Below are 18,288 nucleotides of genomic sequence, written 5' to 3' on the forward strand. Positions count from 1 at the left end.
TTTAGTTGGGCATCTTAATTCTACCTTTTTTTCTCAAAGATACATTTTCTTGGTCATGATTGATGTGGTTTCTTACAGACATTTTTGAATTTCATCTGCACATTTATAGTGCTCTTCTAGGATCTTACTGAGCCACACTGAAAGTTTATTTAAAGAGTTTTGAAATATAAAGTACCAAAATTAATCTTTAACCATTTAAAGGGAATACCATGTTTACTGGGGGGGTAGTGGAGAAGAATGGATAAGAGTAATATTTATTGCCAACCTACTATATTTATGTTAGCATAGGTTAGTCATCACCCAGTATCCCTGGGGTATTGGTTCCAGGAACTCTCATAGATATCAAAATCTGTGGATGCCCAAGTTCTTTATATAAAATGGCATAATATTCACATAGAGTTTACAATCCACCCGTGTATTTTAAGTCATCTCTGGATTACTTATCCCTAACATGAATATAAATGCTATGCAAATAGTTATTATACTGTATATAGGGAATAATGACAAGAAAAACAAGCATGCCTGTTTAGTACAAATGCAGTTGTTTTTCCTGAATATTTTCTGTCAATGGCTGGTTGAATCCACTGATGCAGAACTCATGGATGTGGAAGGCTGAGTGTACATACAAGTATGCCATTTTGTGTAATGCATTTGAACTCTCAAAGGACTGAGTATCCACTTGCAGGAGGGGAGGGGGGAACCTAGAACCAATCCCCCATAGATACAGTGGGACAACTGTACTCTTAAGATTTAGCAGCTTGCAACAGCATACATTCATTATCTTACAATTTCTGGGCATCAAGAATTTGGGAATAGTTTAGCTTGGTGATTCTGGTTCAGGGGCTTGCCCTGGGGCTCCAGGACAGATTCTGAGAAGGCTCACAGAAGGCCTCAGTCCTTTGCTGGTTTTTGGTATGAAGTCATAGTTCCTTGCTATATGTACAATCAATGGAGCTGCCTAAGTGTCTTAATGGTATGGCAGGTGGCTGCCCCCAGTGCAAGTGATCTAATGAAGAAGTAGAAGGAAGCCACAGTGTTCTTTATGACCTGGGCTTGGAAGTCACAGTTACTTTTGCCATATTCTGTTGACCAGAAGCTAATTGCAATGTCCAGTCCTCAAAGGGAGAACAATTAAGTGCCACTTCTTTTCTTCGTTTTTCCTTTTTTTGAGATAGGGTCTTGCTATGTAGCCCAGGCTGTCCTGGGTTTATGATCCTCTTGCCTCAGCCTGCTGAGTGCTGGGATTATAGGTGTGTGGCATCATGCCCAATTTAAGTGATGGAAAGAGTATCAGATAATATGTGAATATATTTTAGGCTCACAAGTGATGTATTTGGATATTAGACAATAAGATGTGACATCTCTAACTTGAAAGTAAGTGCTAATTTAATCTGATGTTAAGTAGAATTGCCACTGTAAACTAAAGTCCTTGTAAAGTGCAGGCCAAATTAACTTAACTTTGTAGATTATGGCATTTTTCTAATTGGACAACTAATAGATACTTGTATTCTTAAGTATGAAACTATTCTTTCGATGTGTCTAAGGGTAGATACTATATGAGTCAGCTGGCCATCATGATGACGATTACAATGTCAAAAATGTAGCAGCTATCATATATTTAGTATAGTAATCCCCCTTGTCCACAGAGGGTATGTTCCAAGAGCCATAGAGGATGCCTGAAACCACAGGTGGTACTCAGCCCCATATATAGTGTGTTTATTCTATATGCTAAGCAGCTTGGCCATATACTACCAGGGTTAACCTGTCCTCCCTTGTTTTATGCCCTGGTACCTCCCTTAGATCACTGCTCTTGAGCTTTGAGGCTGTTATTAAGTAAAATAAGTGTTATGAATGGAAGTGTTTGAATACTGTTGACAACCCATCTTATAACTGAGGCATCTATCTTGTGACTAACCAGAGAGAAATATATACAGCATAGGTACACAGGCCGAAGGGATGACTCACATTCCATCCTGAATGGGAAAGAGTCAGAACAGTGTACAATTTCATCACCCTACTCAGAACAGGGCACAATTTAATACTTATGAGTTGTTTTTGGAATTTTCTGTTTAATGTTTTCAGGCCACAGTCAACTATGGATAATTAAATTGTAAAACTGTTGATGGGGGGCTGCGGTACTTCCTATGTGACAGGCTGTATTGCCAGTGCTTTATATTATCTAGTCCTAGTATCTTGTGATGCAGGTACATTGTTCCACTCCATTATATAGATGTGGACATGCAGAATAAGGAGTAAGTAACTTGCCTAAAGTCACATATCTAGTAAAAGGTAGACCCAACATTCCTATTGACTAAGTGCACTCTGCTTGGCACATGGTAAGCTTTCAGCAGTGCTCCTAAATACTTAAAGGAGTGGTTCAGTATGTACAGCCACTGAATAGAGAGAACAGCATCTTTCATTGTGTGTATACTCAATTTATAGGGTGTTCTTTTGATTTTTATTCTAGTTTAGCAATTCTCTCAAGTTGCCTTTCCTAAACCAGTTTATTTGGAGTAAGGAAATGCATGCCAGTGTGGTGTTTAAAAGTGTAGCTCAGGAAGGAGAGGGCCAAATCTAGCACGGTTGTTGATTCGTATTTTAAGTGTGGATTATTGTTACAACCTTGGTAAATTTTCTTAACCTTTGTTAAAATAAGGTTTTTACATTTAAAAGACAATAAGAATACTTATTTTAAGAGAATAATGCATGTATTGCACCTGGCAGGTAGTTAAGCATGAATGATTGATTGCTATTATTCAATTCTTCTATTCGTTATAATTTTCCTCTCCTTAGGTCATAAAATGCATTGTTTGTAAAGTAAGATTTATGTCTATTACTCCCATAGAGATATTAAGCTTTGTTTTAGCATCTCCTATTTTTATTTCTAGGGTTTTATTTTTGTCACAGAGCCTCTACAAGCTTTTGTCTCCAGGAAGCAGAAGCCAAAATGTCTGGATTGTAGGAGCAGTCTAATTCCAAAAATCACTGTATGTGGAGAAGAGTCTGAACTTTAGGACAAGTAAATCATGGATTTAACTGAATTGTCATTCTACAGGGTCTAAGGTGAAACCATATTAGAGTTGGTAAGTTTGAAACAGAAAGAAGTACAGTCCATAAGAAATTCCCTGAACCAGAATGAATATCTGAAGTCACTTTCAGGCTGGCCTGGAACATACTACATAGTTCAAGCTGGCTTTGAAATCGCAATCCTCCTGCCTCTGCCTCCCAAGTGCTGGGATTATAAGTATGCACCCCACATCTGGCCTGAAATCACTTTTATAAAACATTTAAAGCTTTAAATATGTGCTGTTAACACATTTGGGTATCTTTTTTATATTTAGTTATTCACATTGTTAGCAACATACTTTTCAGGAGATGTACAGAAATAATATTTAAAATATATTTCTTTTTTTTTTTGGTGGTACTAGGGTTTGAACTTACAGCTTCACACTTGGTAGGCAGGCGTTCTACTCCTTGAGCTACTCCTTCAGCCCTTTTTGTGTTGAGTACTTTTGAGATAGGGTCTTGCAAACTATTTGCCCGGGCTAGCTTCGAACAATTATCCTCCTGATCTCTGCCTCCTGAGTAGCTAGGATTACAGGCATGAGCCAGGTGCCTGGCTGGAAATATATTTCTTTTTTCTATAAGAGTGACATTGTTGCTGGGTGTGGATACTTGTAATTGTGAATGCAAGGCCAGTGTAGGCCTACCTCAAAAAAGAAATGAAAAAAGAAACATTGTCACAATAGTATAAAAAGCTTGAAAATGTTTACTTATTTAGTGTTACCTGTGTGTTAGTTCTCTGATAGAAAAACGTATTTTCTTTTCAATTCTGCCTACTTCACGACAGTTTTCTCATTTATTTTTTAGGATTAAAAGCATCAACTGAAATCAGTTTGCATTTGAAAATTGGGATCAACACAAAGACTGGACATTGTGGAATAACAAGCAAACAAGCAATGTCATTTAATGATCAAGAAAGACTCTTGTGTTATAATGGGGAGGTCCTTGTTTTCCAGTTGTCTAAAGGAAATTTTGCCGATAAAATGCCTGCAAAGACATCCATATTACATGTCAGAAGAATGGTATTTGATAGAGGAACAAGAAAATTTGTTTTGAAGTCTACTGGAGTCTTTAGTTTAGAGGAGGAAAGCTCTTGTTTAAAACTTACGTGTTGCAACTGTGTGTCAGATTACAGAACTGGAATTAATCTCCCTTGCATTTTGATACAATGCACAAAAGCTAATAATGTTTTCAAATATTATTTGCTGCTTCTTCACAGCACTAATAAATTTGAAAAGTGTTTGACTTTTAAACTAGACTATGAGTTGAAGGACAGCATAAGGGTCCTTAATGGCCCTTTAGTTTTATGGCAATATGTAAAAACATTCTTCTGTATCTCTTCCCAAACTGGCAAAATCATTAGTGTGTCAGTTAACTTTTCCTCTATTGAGTGGGCAGGTGAGATTGAAAATCTAGGTATAGTTTTATTGGGACTAACAGAATTTTATTTACCACAGAAAGAATGTACCCCAAAGCTTTCAATATCAGATTATGAAATTTGGAATACCAAATTTTGTATATATTCTCTTGAAAGTCAAGAAATATTAAGTGATACATACATTATCCCTCCGGCTTATAGTAATTTGATAGCTTATGTGCATGTCTGTGCAACTGAGATTGTCAACAACCAGTTAAGGATGTCTCTGCTAGCCCTCACTCAAAAAAATCAGCTCATTTCATTCCAAAATGGAACTCCTAAAAGAGTATGCCAGCTTCCATTTGGAGATCCTTATGCAGTTCAACTTCTGGATTCAGTTGAAGGAAATATTTTTTTCATTGTGTCATTTAGGTCCAGTGAAGCTTGTGCTGTTTGGAGAAAGAACTTTCAGGTACAGTGTTTAACCTCGTAATAATTCAGTTGGTGGTCTTAGACTTTTTGTTTGTTTGTTTTGGTTTTCGTTTTTGAAATAGTGTCTTAGACTAGGGCTGTGACTCAAGTAGTAGAATGGTTGGCCCTGAGTTCAAGCCTCAGTACCACCAAAAAATAATGTGGGTTTGAAACGGGTTCTTTCTATGTTGCCCAGGCTGGCCCGGAACCCTCTGTGTGCCCCAGACTGGCCTCAAATTTATGATCCTCTTGCCTCAGCCTCCCAAGTGCTGGGATTATAGGTGTTAGCTATCATGCCTGCCTGTTCTTAGACCTTTTAAGCATTCCTATGCTTCATCATGGCATTTTATTCTCCAAGTTAATTTTTGGTGCTGCTACTGAAATTACATATATTACATTGCTCCTTTTTTCTTGGAGTTATCTGAATACTACCTGATAATGGTTTTTTGCTCTTACTATTTTGAGTTATAAAACCTTTGAGGTTGGAAATACATGAACAAATCTGTATCCAGAATGATTATATATTTATTTGTCTTTTAATGTAAATATTTTAACTTTTATTAATGAAATCATGCCAGAAAATCTATGTTAAGGGAGGTATAGGAATTACATTTGAGCAATTATATTTAGCTTACTAGTTAAGATAAAACAGTAAATATGCCAGGTTTTATAATCAAATGAACCATACTACAAGGGAATTTTTTTTTCTATCATTGAGTTCTGAGGGGACTTGTGAGAAGTTTGGGATAATAAAATGAATATCTTACTAAATAATAAACGCTGTCTATTTTGTCTATTTTGTTTGGGGGCATTTTTGCCCCCAAACAAAAGGTAACAGAAGCAAGCTTTCTTTGTAATGGCTACGAATCCATCTACCTATCCTTTTACTACCTCATTCCAAGAATGAATTAAGGCAGCTTGCAAAGACAAGTAAAATACAAACAAGTATGACTCAGAGTCAATAATGAAAATCAAGGTCAGTGTGCTCCCAGATCAGCCCTTCTTAAAAGTCCCAGGTGTATGTTTGATTCAGTGATCAGACTTAAAAACCAGAGCTGAGACTAGAGAAATACACAATTAATTTTTCTTTTCTTAGGATTTCTCAAGTAGAAATTGTCTCTGTGAGTTTTGACAAGAATCTATGTAGCAGGCATTTCAAAATTGAAGTCATTGTCAGGTATACCTGAATTTAGATACTGGTATGCATCAATAGTAAAAGGTTAATATATTCTACAGATGTGCTTTCTAATGTGATAGCCACTAGCCATATGTGGTTATTCAGTATTTGAATTGTGACTGATCTGAATTAAACTGTGTTACAAATATCAAATGTAGTTGAGATTTCATAGTCTGGCATGTTGGTATACATCTATAATCCCAGCACTTGGTAGTTTGAGGCAGGAGGATTATGAGTTAGAGGCTAGCCTCGGGCACATAGCAAGACCCTGTCTCAAAAAAGGAAGCAAGAGAGAGAGAGAGAGAGAGAGAGAGAGAGAGAAAGAAAAGAAAGAAAAGAGAATACTCAATAATACATAAATAAAATATTTTAAATTTCAGATTATATTGAATTGGTAATATTTTGGAAATACTGTGTTAAATATAGTCGGCCCTCCTGTATTCAACTGTTCTGCATCCACAGATTGTACCAAACGCAGATTTAAAATATTCAAAAACAATTAGGTCTGTACTAAGCACGTGCAGACATTTTTTTCTCATCCTTCTTCTCTAACCAGTACAGTATAACCACTATTACATAGGACTTACATTGTATTGGATATAAATAATCTACAGATGATTTATATAAGCGACTTGAGCATCCACAGCATTTGGAGCGTTCAGGGGAACCAATCCTCCACTTATATTGAGGGATGACTATATATTAAAATTAATTTCACCTTTTTGTTGCCACTAGAAAGATTAAAATTATGTACGTGCTGTGCTTTTGTGACTCATCTGTATTTGTGTTGGGTAACATCATTCTCAAGGTATAGATTACAAATGTGTGTGCACACATGTGCACAGCTCTGTGATGTTCGCATACCAAGCATATTCTTACTATTAATGTTTCCTCCCATAGCTCATTACATTCCATTATAATTGTGGGGGAGTCTATGGGTTTGCAATAAGCTGCCTTCCTGCATAAGTGAAGAATTGTAGCTTTAGAAATTAGCCCTATAGAGGCAAGATTGATATTTTGTTATGCAGATTAAAGAGCCTTATTTATGTTCTTGCCCTAATACAAGCCACTGTCCTGTATCATCTAGATGATATAATATCTGTACTCCTGCGATTCTGAGTGGGAATTTTAGCTTCTCTGCTTCAAGGAGGAGAATCTGATCCTTATAGTGTTAATTTTCCAAGGAATCAATCTGGAGGCTTTTGGCTTTATGGACTTTTAAGAAGTTTTCTAGTTTACACTAGGCATCTTCCTTTCTGGTATAAACTTGCCAGATTATTCCACTAAACTAAGATGCTCCTAGGCGTCCCACTGTTAGAATCCCTCACCTTCTGCATCTCTTATAATAGCCATGCCATCTGCCACCTCCACCAGGGTTTAAGCTATTAAGTTCATCTTGATACAGTTATAGGTTATTCTGCTTTGAGAGCTTTTAAAGTGTGTACTGGTACCTTCTAGTTACCTAATGCAACTGAATTCCTTCCCTAATTGGTCTGATCATAACCAACATCTCCACTAAGGCTTATGGGATTGAGGGTCATCCTTAAATTAACCATGCTAAAGAAGGGCTCTTCACTAGAATTTTACTCATGATAAATGTTAGAGTCTCCAAAAGCTTTAGTTATGAAAAGAGTGAGAATGTATAAACAGATTATAAGATTTTAATATAGAATTAGGAATGTGATAGTCCCTAGAAAACACTAATAATAAAGTAGTAAATCTAAGTATCTTGCTATCAGTAAATTTATTATAGTTCCTTGTATTTTCTGATCCTCCAGTGTATTTATTTTAGTTTAGTTTTTACACTACCGTTTTCATTACTCATTTGTAAGTTTGAGGATAACAAATTACAACTATATGAAACAAAAGGATTTATTCACTTGTTTCACATCTGATTTCTTTCCTTCTTTATTCCTTTAATACTCTTTTTCTCTCAGGTTGCTGCTAAGTGGGAAAAAGTTAGCTTAGTACTAATAGATGACTTTATTGGAACTGGAAGTGAACAAGCCCTGCTTCTTAAGGAGTCACCAAATTCAGATTGCCTGACTTCATTTCTAATAACTGATCTTGGTGAAATAAACTATTCAGTAAGTTCTATTTATTTATTATATATTATTTTAAGAGCCATTTTAGAAAAATTAAGTACTTAAAAGTTATTGACCCACCATTTAAGTACTTGTGATTTCATATTTAAACTTTAAAATTTCAAAAATATGTAAGTCAAATCTTTAAATATATACATTGAATCTTTCAACAAATGTTAATACAAATTAACTGTGTTCTTAACATAAATTTGGAATATATTGTGTCTAATGGTCACTCAACTGACAGAAATTTGATAAATTATCTTTATTTGCTTCTGAAAAATCGTATTTTACATCGATAAACATGATAATCTGAATTAAAGAATAAGATGAAATGAAACTGGTTTTTATAAGAAGTAACAGTTCAAAATATCTTGAAATCTTGAACACAAAAGAAATTATGCCCCTGAAATTTCAGGTCTATGTAAAATCTTTCCAGTTTTTTTTTCATTTGTAAAATGAAGATAGTTTTTTTTCTCTAGTTAAGGGATTTTAGGGTTAGAAAACTAATGAGCTAATACTTTGTAATGCCATGTACAAATTTTAGGTGGCAATAATAGTAACCGTAGTAATTTTTCTAATTATGAAGAAATGTGCAAAATACATAATTTTGCCTTTAACGGAATAATGTATAACATTGGAAAGTGTCCTTTGTATAAACTGTAATTGTATCTTGTTAACCTTATAAATTTTCAATTTATTTTAAAGCTTCAGTTTTTATTTTATTTCATTAGAGTGAGCCCTTGGATTGTAAGAAAGATGATTTATTTGGAGACCAACATAAGAATCGGTGCTTGGTGATTCCACCTCTGGAAAGAAGAATAAAGGTTAGTGTCTGTATTTCCTTTTCCTTTTTGATTAATGCTATTCAAAATGAAGAAAGAACACTGAAAGAAAGGTGATTAAAGTATAAACAACTCAGTGCTTGGGTAAAAATTATATTTTAAAGAATCTTTACCTCTTTGGCACTCTGTAAGAAATATTACGAAGCCAAGTGTGGCCTGTAACCCCAGGTGAGGCAGGAAGATTACAAGTTCAAGGCTTGCCAGGGATACAGAGCAAGATCCAGTTCAGCCTAGGTTATGTAGGGAGACCCTGTTTTCAAAGAAGAAAGAGAACTATTATGGCATTACTTATAAATATATCATCTAAAATGACACCTTCTGGTAGTAAGATTAGGTAGATTTAGTAAGCCACATAAGAGAAAATATAAGAAGCTGACTTTTGAAATGCATTTTTCTGGTTTATAGGGAGACTGTGCCACAGTATCTTTTCAGAGGGGCAGCAGATATGATTAAATCATAACATGTTCCAGACATGAACAGTGTACTTTTAAGTTTTCTACAAAAATTTCCCTAAAAATGTCAGGCTGGTCGTGTATGCCTGTAATCCCAGCACTTGGGAGACTTAGACAGAAGGATCGAGAATTCAAGGCCAGCCTGAATTACCTAGTAAGTTCCAGGTCAACCTGTGTGACATACCCTGTCTCAAGAAACACCCCAAAAATATTCCCTAAAAAAAGGGTTTTTGTTTTTTCCCAGATGTACCAAGAGTATTGCACGGTATTGGGTTTTATCACTGTGATAGGAAACACTACATAAACAGTTTAAAGGAGGAAGAATTTATGTTGGCTCACAGGTTCAGAGATTGCTGCCCATGGTCAGGTGGCTCCATTGCTCAGGCCCTGAGGCAAGGCAGAATATCATAGCAGTGGGACTATGAGCAGAGCTAACTCACCTGGTAGCTGGGAAACAGAGAAAGAATGCCTGCATTCTGCCTTTTCCCCTTTTATTTTATCCAGACCCCCCTGCCTATGGCATGTTGCTGCCCACGTTCAGGGTGGGTCTTACCTTCTTTGTTACTAATGTCTGGAAACACCCTCCCAGCCATACTCACAGGTATGCTTTACTAGGCTAGGTATCTCTTGGTCCAGTCAAGTTAATAATCATGATTAGCCATTTCATTGACATTCCTTATAGAATAGTGAGACAATGAAAACAATGTTTTATTTATGAAACAGGACCACATCTCTTGATTTAAGACAACCTGAAATGATAGGTGAAATATTTTTCAAATTTTTCTTCAAAGCTTCATAAAGCCGACAACAGAAGAATAATTATCAAGATAAGCTTTCAAGGCTGAAATCCAGTGAGATAAGCAGAATACTGCTGATCCTTTTGCCCTGGGGTCATGTGTACTGAACCTACAGCAAAATGTTCCAGGTACTAGGTAGAAATAAGCATAAAACCCTCTCTGGAAAACACATTTATCCCAGGCCTCCTTGAAATCTCACAAGTGATTTTTTTTAAAAAGAAAATGAACTACCCACAGAATAATTAAGCAAATAATGAAACAAGGCATCATGAGTAACTATTCACAGAAAATAACCAAGTAGCATTTCTGTCAACTAAAAACACATGGAAATAAAAAACTCAACAGATGCCTTTAATAGTTAACTCCAAGAAATGAAACTGGTGCAGAGCAAATTAGCATGTCAGAAAAATTATTTAGAAGGTAGCATAGAGACAAAGAAGGAAAATGTGAAAAGTTTTAAACAATGTAGGAGTGAATGGAGGTGGGAGGTAAGAGATGATTGAGTGTATTGCTTTAGGTATCCACATGTTAACAGTAGCTGTCAATGTAGATAATAGAGTTCCAAGTGTTGGAAGGCCATTTAGAGATTAACCAGTTTACCTCTCCCCATTTTACACATGAGGAAACAGAGACCTAGAAAGTTTAAATGACTTCTGGAACTAGAGTCCATTGCACTGCATTGTTCTTTCTCCTATGAAATTTGTTTTCTAGTCAGTTATTGCAGGGGAAGCAGGGAGAGCAGGATTTTGGTGAAACTTGGGAATGCTTACAGGGATGTTCATACCAGTATTGTTTGTCTACTCCACCATAATTGGGCATACCCAAATGTCCAGCAGCAGAGTGGAGAAGTAAATTGTGGTAGTCACAGGATGGAATACTGCGGGGCAATAAAAGATCTACAGATACTAGTAACATGGGAAGAGATTCAGAAACAAAACACAGAAAATGAAAATATGCTTTAAGAATGCACAGAAAGATGCTAAAAATATGAAGACAAGCAAGGAAGTTATCTTAAAGGGGCCAGGGTAATATTGCCTCCAGGGGACAAAGGGAGGTTTTTGACTGTGGAGGGCTCACAAGGAGCTCCTGGCATGCTACCATTCAACTTGAATATAGTTACAGTGATGTTGACTTCATTATTAATCTGTAAGCTGTTTTCTGTATTGTGCACTCTCTGCATGTGTGATAGAGCTCATAATAACCCAAAAGCAAGCAAGGTTCACTGTCATGCCATGCATTATGTTCCTATATTGGATTTTAGGTGGGGTGTTTTTTGTTGTTGTTTGGTTGCTTGTAAGGAACAGAAAGCAAGCATTCTTTAACAAGTACATGGGAAAGTTCTGGAAAGGTAAACAATCTATTGGCTATGCAAATGGTATTTTGTATCTAGGAAAAGAAGGTGAGGTACTTTTATATTCCTTAAATTTCTTACAGTATACTTATTTTACAACATAGATTATTTAGTCTAGTGATTCACTATTTGATCCTGGAGAAGGGTTGTGTTGAGGAGAGGAGGGATGAGAGGTTTCATTTTCAGTCTCTACCCACATAGTCCTTTCTTATGCTCCTGCCCACCCAGCATCTCAGATTTGGCTATATACCTCTGATTGGGTGCATTTCTTTCCACCCAAGTTACACTTATGGAGCAAATGAGTGATGGAGTGTGAAATACGTGGGGCCCACAGAACTAGGCCAACACAAGTTTTAAAATATTAGCTAGGCATTTTATGTACTTTGTGTAATGAAGTAAGATATAGAAATAATTCTGTCTACCCTTCAACTTCTGTTCATTAATAAAAACAAAAATTGCCTGTCTTAAGAAATGTAATTTAAAAGAAAGAAATTTTTAAAAAGGGAATTAATTTTTTTAAATATAGAAAAACATGTTTTATTAAAAGCCAGATTAATACTTAAACAGCCTCAGATATCCATTCTGATATGAAACAACTTCTATCAGTTCAGTGACACAACTCTTTAAATTTTCAGTAGCAAAATGTATTCCATGAATGTTTCATCCTTTGTGTTGAAATCTATTTATCTGATCTAATGAAAGGTGGGCATTTCCCAAGGCCCAATTCAAAGCTAAATTTGTATCTTTTTCAGTATCTTTTAGCATTTTTTTTCAGTAGAGTTGACCCTCACACTGAGTTTATTAGCACAAAAGTAAATTTACAACAGATTGGGGACTGTTCTGTATTATATCTAAATTTTTGATGTAAAGGTTATAGTAACAGAATTTTAAACTCTCAAATTCAAAGCAATCATTTTTATTCATGATGATGCCTTTGCTTATGTGGATGCATTGTTTTTGAAGCAGAAATTGTTTCAACAAGAAAAATAAGTTTCTTTCATAAAGATGAGTATGTTGGTAGGACTTGATATTGATTCCTAGTTCTTTAACTTAATAGTGAAATGGAAACTAATGCATTGGTGTTCTCTTGTTTGATACATAAACTCTATAATGTAGTTATTTGCTGTATTTTACTTTGAATGAAAATACTTTCTGTAATAGAGACTTATCTATAAATAAAACAATTTTGCTCTGAGAAGTAATCTCTGCTTTTCAGTAGAAAATGAATTAAAAAGAACATTTGGAGAAAATACTTCCTGAATTAATGGTTTGTCTGGTTTCATTTGAAATTAATGTCTCTGGCCACTATTTTTCTTTCTACTTTACAGGTTGGTTTGGCTTCAGTTCAGGAATTACAGCAGCATCTCTTGCTTAAGGACAAAATTATTTCAAAATCTTGGAAAGCTTTAATAAACTCGATTCAAGGGAAAGACGATGGTGCCTCAAGTATAGACGAGGTAAAATTAATCATGTGGCTATTTTACCTTTTTTATGAATTGAAAATTTACAAACCGTTGAAGAGATATTTCTATTGGAGAATAGTAGAAAATGCTGCTTGGTAGATCAAGAATAAAAGTGACAGGGAATTTGATAGTGGACTTTTATGATACTGAAAAAATATTTGATTTAGGGAGCCAGTATTTTACCAATTTATATATAATTCTATAGGAGATTAAATCTCAATTAAACACCAGTAACCTTGAGAAATAAGCCAATAAGTTTAAAAATTAAACTTATTTGTATGATTTGGATAGACATTACTCCTAACTAAATGATGTATTTCCTGAATTTGTGAGTGGAATATACTGAGCATTATTTAACCTTGTATTGGTGATGACATAATTTTATCATTAGTATGCTAATTGTTCTTTTAATCAGTCACCTTGTTCATGTCTAAAGGTACTTATTCCTTCAGTAAATGTCCCTAAATTGTTAGTTTTCTAAGTCCTTCTATCTGCATTTTATAAATTTGCTCTCTTTTTCCTTGTGGCTGACTACCTTAAGAATCTCTTCATTTCAGTTACTTATGCCACTAGAGTAATAAAGAAAGGAAGCAAAAACTGTTCAGACTTCATAAAAAATATATATGGAAAAAGACCAGATTAGCAAAGTTACAAATAAATGAAGAAAATCTGAACATAGAGAAACTTCCTCTTGCATTTTATTTTCTCAAATCACTTTAGTGCCTAGTTCTGACGTCCTGTAAATTGGCTAGTAATTGGTCTATGCCTTGTGTCTATATTTCAGTCTTAGCAATGTGAGGGGTTTGGTCCAAAATAGGATCCTACTGATGAAGAAGCATAAAACCCCACGTACTGTCGCATTTGCACATTGCTGTTCTAATTTCCTGGGAGATCTCACGAAAGTCAGTTGTTAAAGTGATGTCTTCCCATTCCCTTCCCCATATTACGTCAGTCCTTTCATTAGTATTAGAAAAGAAAAAGAATGTTCAGAAATTAACATATTGAACCCACTATGTGCAATGCCCTGTTTTGGGCCCTTTACATTGTTAATTATAAAAACAAGCCTGGCAGGTAGTAACAATTTCCTCAGGTTTCAGATGAATAGCCTGCCTCAGATCTCACAGCTACCGGCAGAATCGTCAGATTCCTAGGAACATGTTAGTCCTCTATTGTGTAAGTACCCCTATCTTTTTTAAGTAATTAGTACATGGAGAGGTAGTTAGAGTAATGGTTAAGTTAGGGCATGGGTTCTGGAAGCAGTCTGCTTCAGTTGAAACCCAGCTCTGCCACTTGCTAGCTGTGTGACCTTGGGCAAGTTACTTAACCTCCCTGTGCCTCATTTTCCTTGTTGGTAAGATGTAGATGATAATACAACCAAGTTAGGGTACTAAGGCTATTGTGAGAGTTAAATGAGTTTTCGCGTGAGCAGCATTTAGAATAGTGCTTGACATAAAGTAAGCACTCAATTCATACTGCATATTTTATTACCTCTCCTCCTCCTCCTCCTATTGCTGTGTTCTCTATTATAAGTTGTATGTGTGTGGAAATGGCTGAGTATGGCCTTGGACTTCAAGAATAAAATTTTACCCAAACTTACAAGCAGTCCAAAGATAGTTTAATTAGATTTATTAATGAAAACCACTTGGTGCAAGTCTGATAAAATGCAGACTAGATTGTTTTCAGTATACCTGGGGCACATTTTGTCAGGCTGTTTTTTAAATGGACCCAGGTTTACATCCTTGCTGGCTCTGTGTCATCTTGTACTCGTCATGGCTTGCTTCTTAATCTCATAGATAGTTAATTATGTATGTTTCTTAGATTTTATTTTGGTAAATTATGTGTAGAATCCATAGCATAACATATACTTGATTTAAAAATATTTAGGCCAAAAAGCCTGACCAAAAGCTGATTTACATTATTTTAGTTTTGCTACATTTGGTACGTTTTTGTAATCAGTTTTTGGAACATGTTTTCTATAAGGAATGTCTTGTTCCTTTTTGTGGAGATGAAGAAACTTGTGTCCATACTTGTGATGAAAAGTTGCCAGATACTTTTCAAGATTCAGAACAGCTAGTAGAGAAGATATGGTATCGTGTGATGGATGATAAGTTAGTTGTCGGAGTGAAAACCACATCTTCTCTGAAGCTGTAAGTAACTACTAACATGCTGACGCTATGCTGATGCTCTGGACCAATACTGTCCAATTGAAACTCATGCCAACCACATGGCAAAATTTAAATGCCCTCGTAGCCATATTAAAAGTGGAAATGGAAGCAAATAAATTCATTTTAATGTTTTATTTAACCCAGTATATCCGAGACATTATCATTTCAGCATGTAACCAATATAAAAATTATTAATGAGATTTTTGGATTTATTCTTTCATACTATTTTTAAAGTTTGGTTTCTAATTTACATCTATAACATGTTGCAGCTCACACTAGTCACGTTTCTAGTGCTCAGTAGCCATATGTGTCTTGATCAGTAGAGGTCTACAAGTATCTTTTATACAAATGTGTTGAGTTAATATGAGAGGGTGACATTTATGAAATCAAGATGTGATGGTCTCAGTGTGGAGATAATTAAAAGGCACACAGAACTACCAAAATCATTTAGAAATGTTAGGAACATTTAGAGACTGTTAGCTAACATGGATTGGTGAAAGTTTAGTTAAGTAACAAAGTCCCTCGCTGATAATAGAGGACTTTATCTCTTGGGCTATTGAAATCATTGGTAGGGCAGTAGTATCTATGCTGCCTGTTTCCCGCCAGACAGCATTTTACCCAAACAGGTTAGCTACAGGTATTACAATACCACATTTGAACCTCAAGCGTACAAGCAGAGATAGACCATGTAGTGTCTTTAATAGGTGGAGAGATACTGGCAGCATATTTGAGCAGCTTAACAAAGGAATTCAGACTACTTGTCTCGTGGATTTGAGGTACACACTTACTCTTTTGTTTCAGTGAATTTCTTTTCTTTTTTTTGAGACAGGGTCTTGCTATATAGCCCAGAGATTGGTGCTTAGACCTCACTTTGTAGGTCAGACAGGCCTCGAGCTTGCAGTTCTCCTGCCTTATCCTCCCTAGTTCTGGGATTACAGGTATTTGCTAACATGCCTGACTTGTTTCTGTGAATTTCTAAGGTATTTTGGGCTGATTGATCATAGGGTTTTTTCTTTCTCTTTTGGTGGCACTGGGGTTTGAACTTGACTTTGTGCTTGCAAAGCAGGCATTCACAAAGCAGGCACTCTACTATTTGAGCCACACCTTTAGTCCATTTTTCTCTTGTTATTTTGCAGATGGGGGTCTTATGAATTGTTTGTCCAAGATTACCCTGAGCTGCAATCCTTCTGATCTCAGCCTCTCAAGTAGCTAGGATTACAGGTGTGAGTCACTGGTGCCTGGTTTGTCTTTTGTCTTTTATTTTGGCAGTACTGAGGATTGGACCTAGGGCCTCATACTTGTCTTTTTCTTTAATGTGGTGAATTATATTAATCAATTTTATATTATAAAACCAGTCTTGCATTCCTGAGTCTCACAAACCTAGATTCATTATATCATTTTGGTACATTGATGAATTTGGTTTGCTAACATTTGGTCAAGAGTATTTGCATTTATATTTATGAGTGAAATTGATTTGAAATTTTTCTGAATGATACTTCCTTGTTTCCAGTACCAAGGATATACTAGTTTGTTTGTTTATTTATTCATTCGAGTCAAGTCTCAGTAGATTGCCCAGTCTGACTGGAACTCCTGGGCTCAAGTCATCTTCCTACTTCAGCCTCTCGAGTAGCTGGGATTATGGAGGTATACCACTGTACCCAGTTTATAATATCTTATAAATGAGTTGAAGACTATTTCCTTTTTTCCTGTTCTCTGGAAGTTTTTATAAATTCAGATTTATCTGTGCTTTGACATTTGATTGTACTGACCTGGAAAGTAGTGAAAACCTGGTATTTTCTTCGTGAGATGATTTTTAACCACTGATCAATTTCCTTAAGAGTTGTAAGATTATTCAGATTTTATTTATTCTCAAATGCACGTTGCTTCCTATTTCCAGAAATTTAAGTCACATTTATTAGTTTAAGCTATTTCTAAAATACTCTTAGATATTTGTCAACTGTAGTTAGTAATTCTTTTTTCATTCCAAACTTTTTGTCTCTTTTTTTCTTGAATAAGTTTGCCAAAAAAATTTCATTAGTCTTTGAGTAATTTAGCCATATATCTTATTAGCCTTTCCAATAATTTTTATGTTGATCACTTGTATTTCCTGTTTAAGTTTTGATCCTTTATTATTTCTTTCTACTTTCATCAGGCTTATTCTGTTACGCTTTTTCTTTTGCATCATGATGTGATTAGATTCAAGTTTCTTTTCTATTCTGCTTTAGATTGTTGAACTTTCTGGCTCTGAGAATTGATTTTTTGGTATTGCAGGAAATTCTCAATTATTATTTCTTTGCATATTTATGTTTCTGATTTTCTCTAACATTTATCTCTGTATGGAATTCCACATAGTCCAGAAAGTCCTGTTAAGCCTGTTCATTCTGTTCTCTCTTAACCTCTTGTTCATATTCTCTCTTCATATCTTGTTGAATCCTAGAAGTTTTTTCTGATCTGTGTTCTAGTCGCTAATTGATCTTCATTTCTATTCAGCTATTTAAGCAGTTATTGAGTTTCTAATTTTTATTATTATTTATGGTTATTTTAAGTTCTATTTGCCCTTTTTCAGACCTGCCTGGTCATTTTTTTATTGTCTCGTACTTTCCACTTATCTCTTATTTCCTTAATATGCTAAACAGAACTACTTAAAAATTTTTTTATACATAGAAATTTTCAAACATACCAAGAGAACCGTATGTTGAGTCCCATTTGGTCATCACTGAATTCTCATAATTTTCAACTCATTGCTAATCTTGTTTCATATGTACCTCCATTCACTCCTTACCCCCACCCCCAGATTATTTTGAAGCAAAGACATCATATTATTTTTATCTGTAACTATTCCAGTATATGTGTCTGAAAACAAGGACTTTCAAAATGTATTTACTTACTTGCCAGAAATTGACTGTAATTCTCCTAGTAAATGTTTATATTTCCTACTTTTTGCAATTTCAAAACAATGCTTTTAAGTTCTTGGCCAAATAAGATCTATAAATCCAACTTGACTGATAACTCCCTAATAATCTATACATACCCCTTTTGTGTTGTGTGTATGTGTATGTGAAT

General features: G+C 35.3%; 1 protein-coding gene across 2 annotated transcripts in view; it reads left to right on the plus strand.

Moving 5' to 3' along the window:
- The window catches only part of Fancb (FA complementation group B), a 31,166-nt gene that overhangs the window by 2,108 nt on the left and 10,770 nt on the right, over positions 1 to 18,288 (plus strand). For both annotated transcript variants that reach the window (XM_074062560.1, XM_020183314.2), the window contains exons 2-7: positions 2,889 to 3,083; positions 3,871 to 4,892; positions 8,006 to 8,155; positions 8,887 to 8,979; positions 12,926 to 13,054; positions 15,041 to 15,207. In XM_074062560.1, coding sequence (XP_073918661.1) covers positions 3,960 to 4,892; positions 8,006 to 8,155; positions 8,887 to 8,979; positions 12,926 to 13,054; positions 15,041 to 15,207 — 1,472 coding nt within the window. In that variant the 5' untranslated portion in view covers positions 2,889 to 3,083; positions 3,871 to 3,959. The remainder of the gene's footprint in view (positions 1 to 2,888; positions 3,084 to 3,870; positions 4,893 to 8,005; positions 8,156 to 8,886; positions 8,980 to 12,925; positions 13,055 to 15,040; positions 15,208 to 18,288) is intronic.

The sequence above is a fragment of the Castor canadensis genome, chromosome X, assembly GCF_047511655.1.
Source record: "Castor canadensis chromosome X, mCasCan1.hap1v2, whole genome shotgun sequence".
Classification (NCBI taxonomy): domain Eukaryota; kingdom Metazoa; phylum Chordata; class Mammalia; order Rodentia; family Castoridae; genus Castor; species Castor canadensis.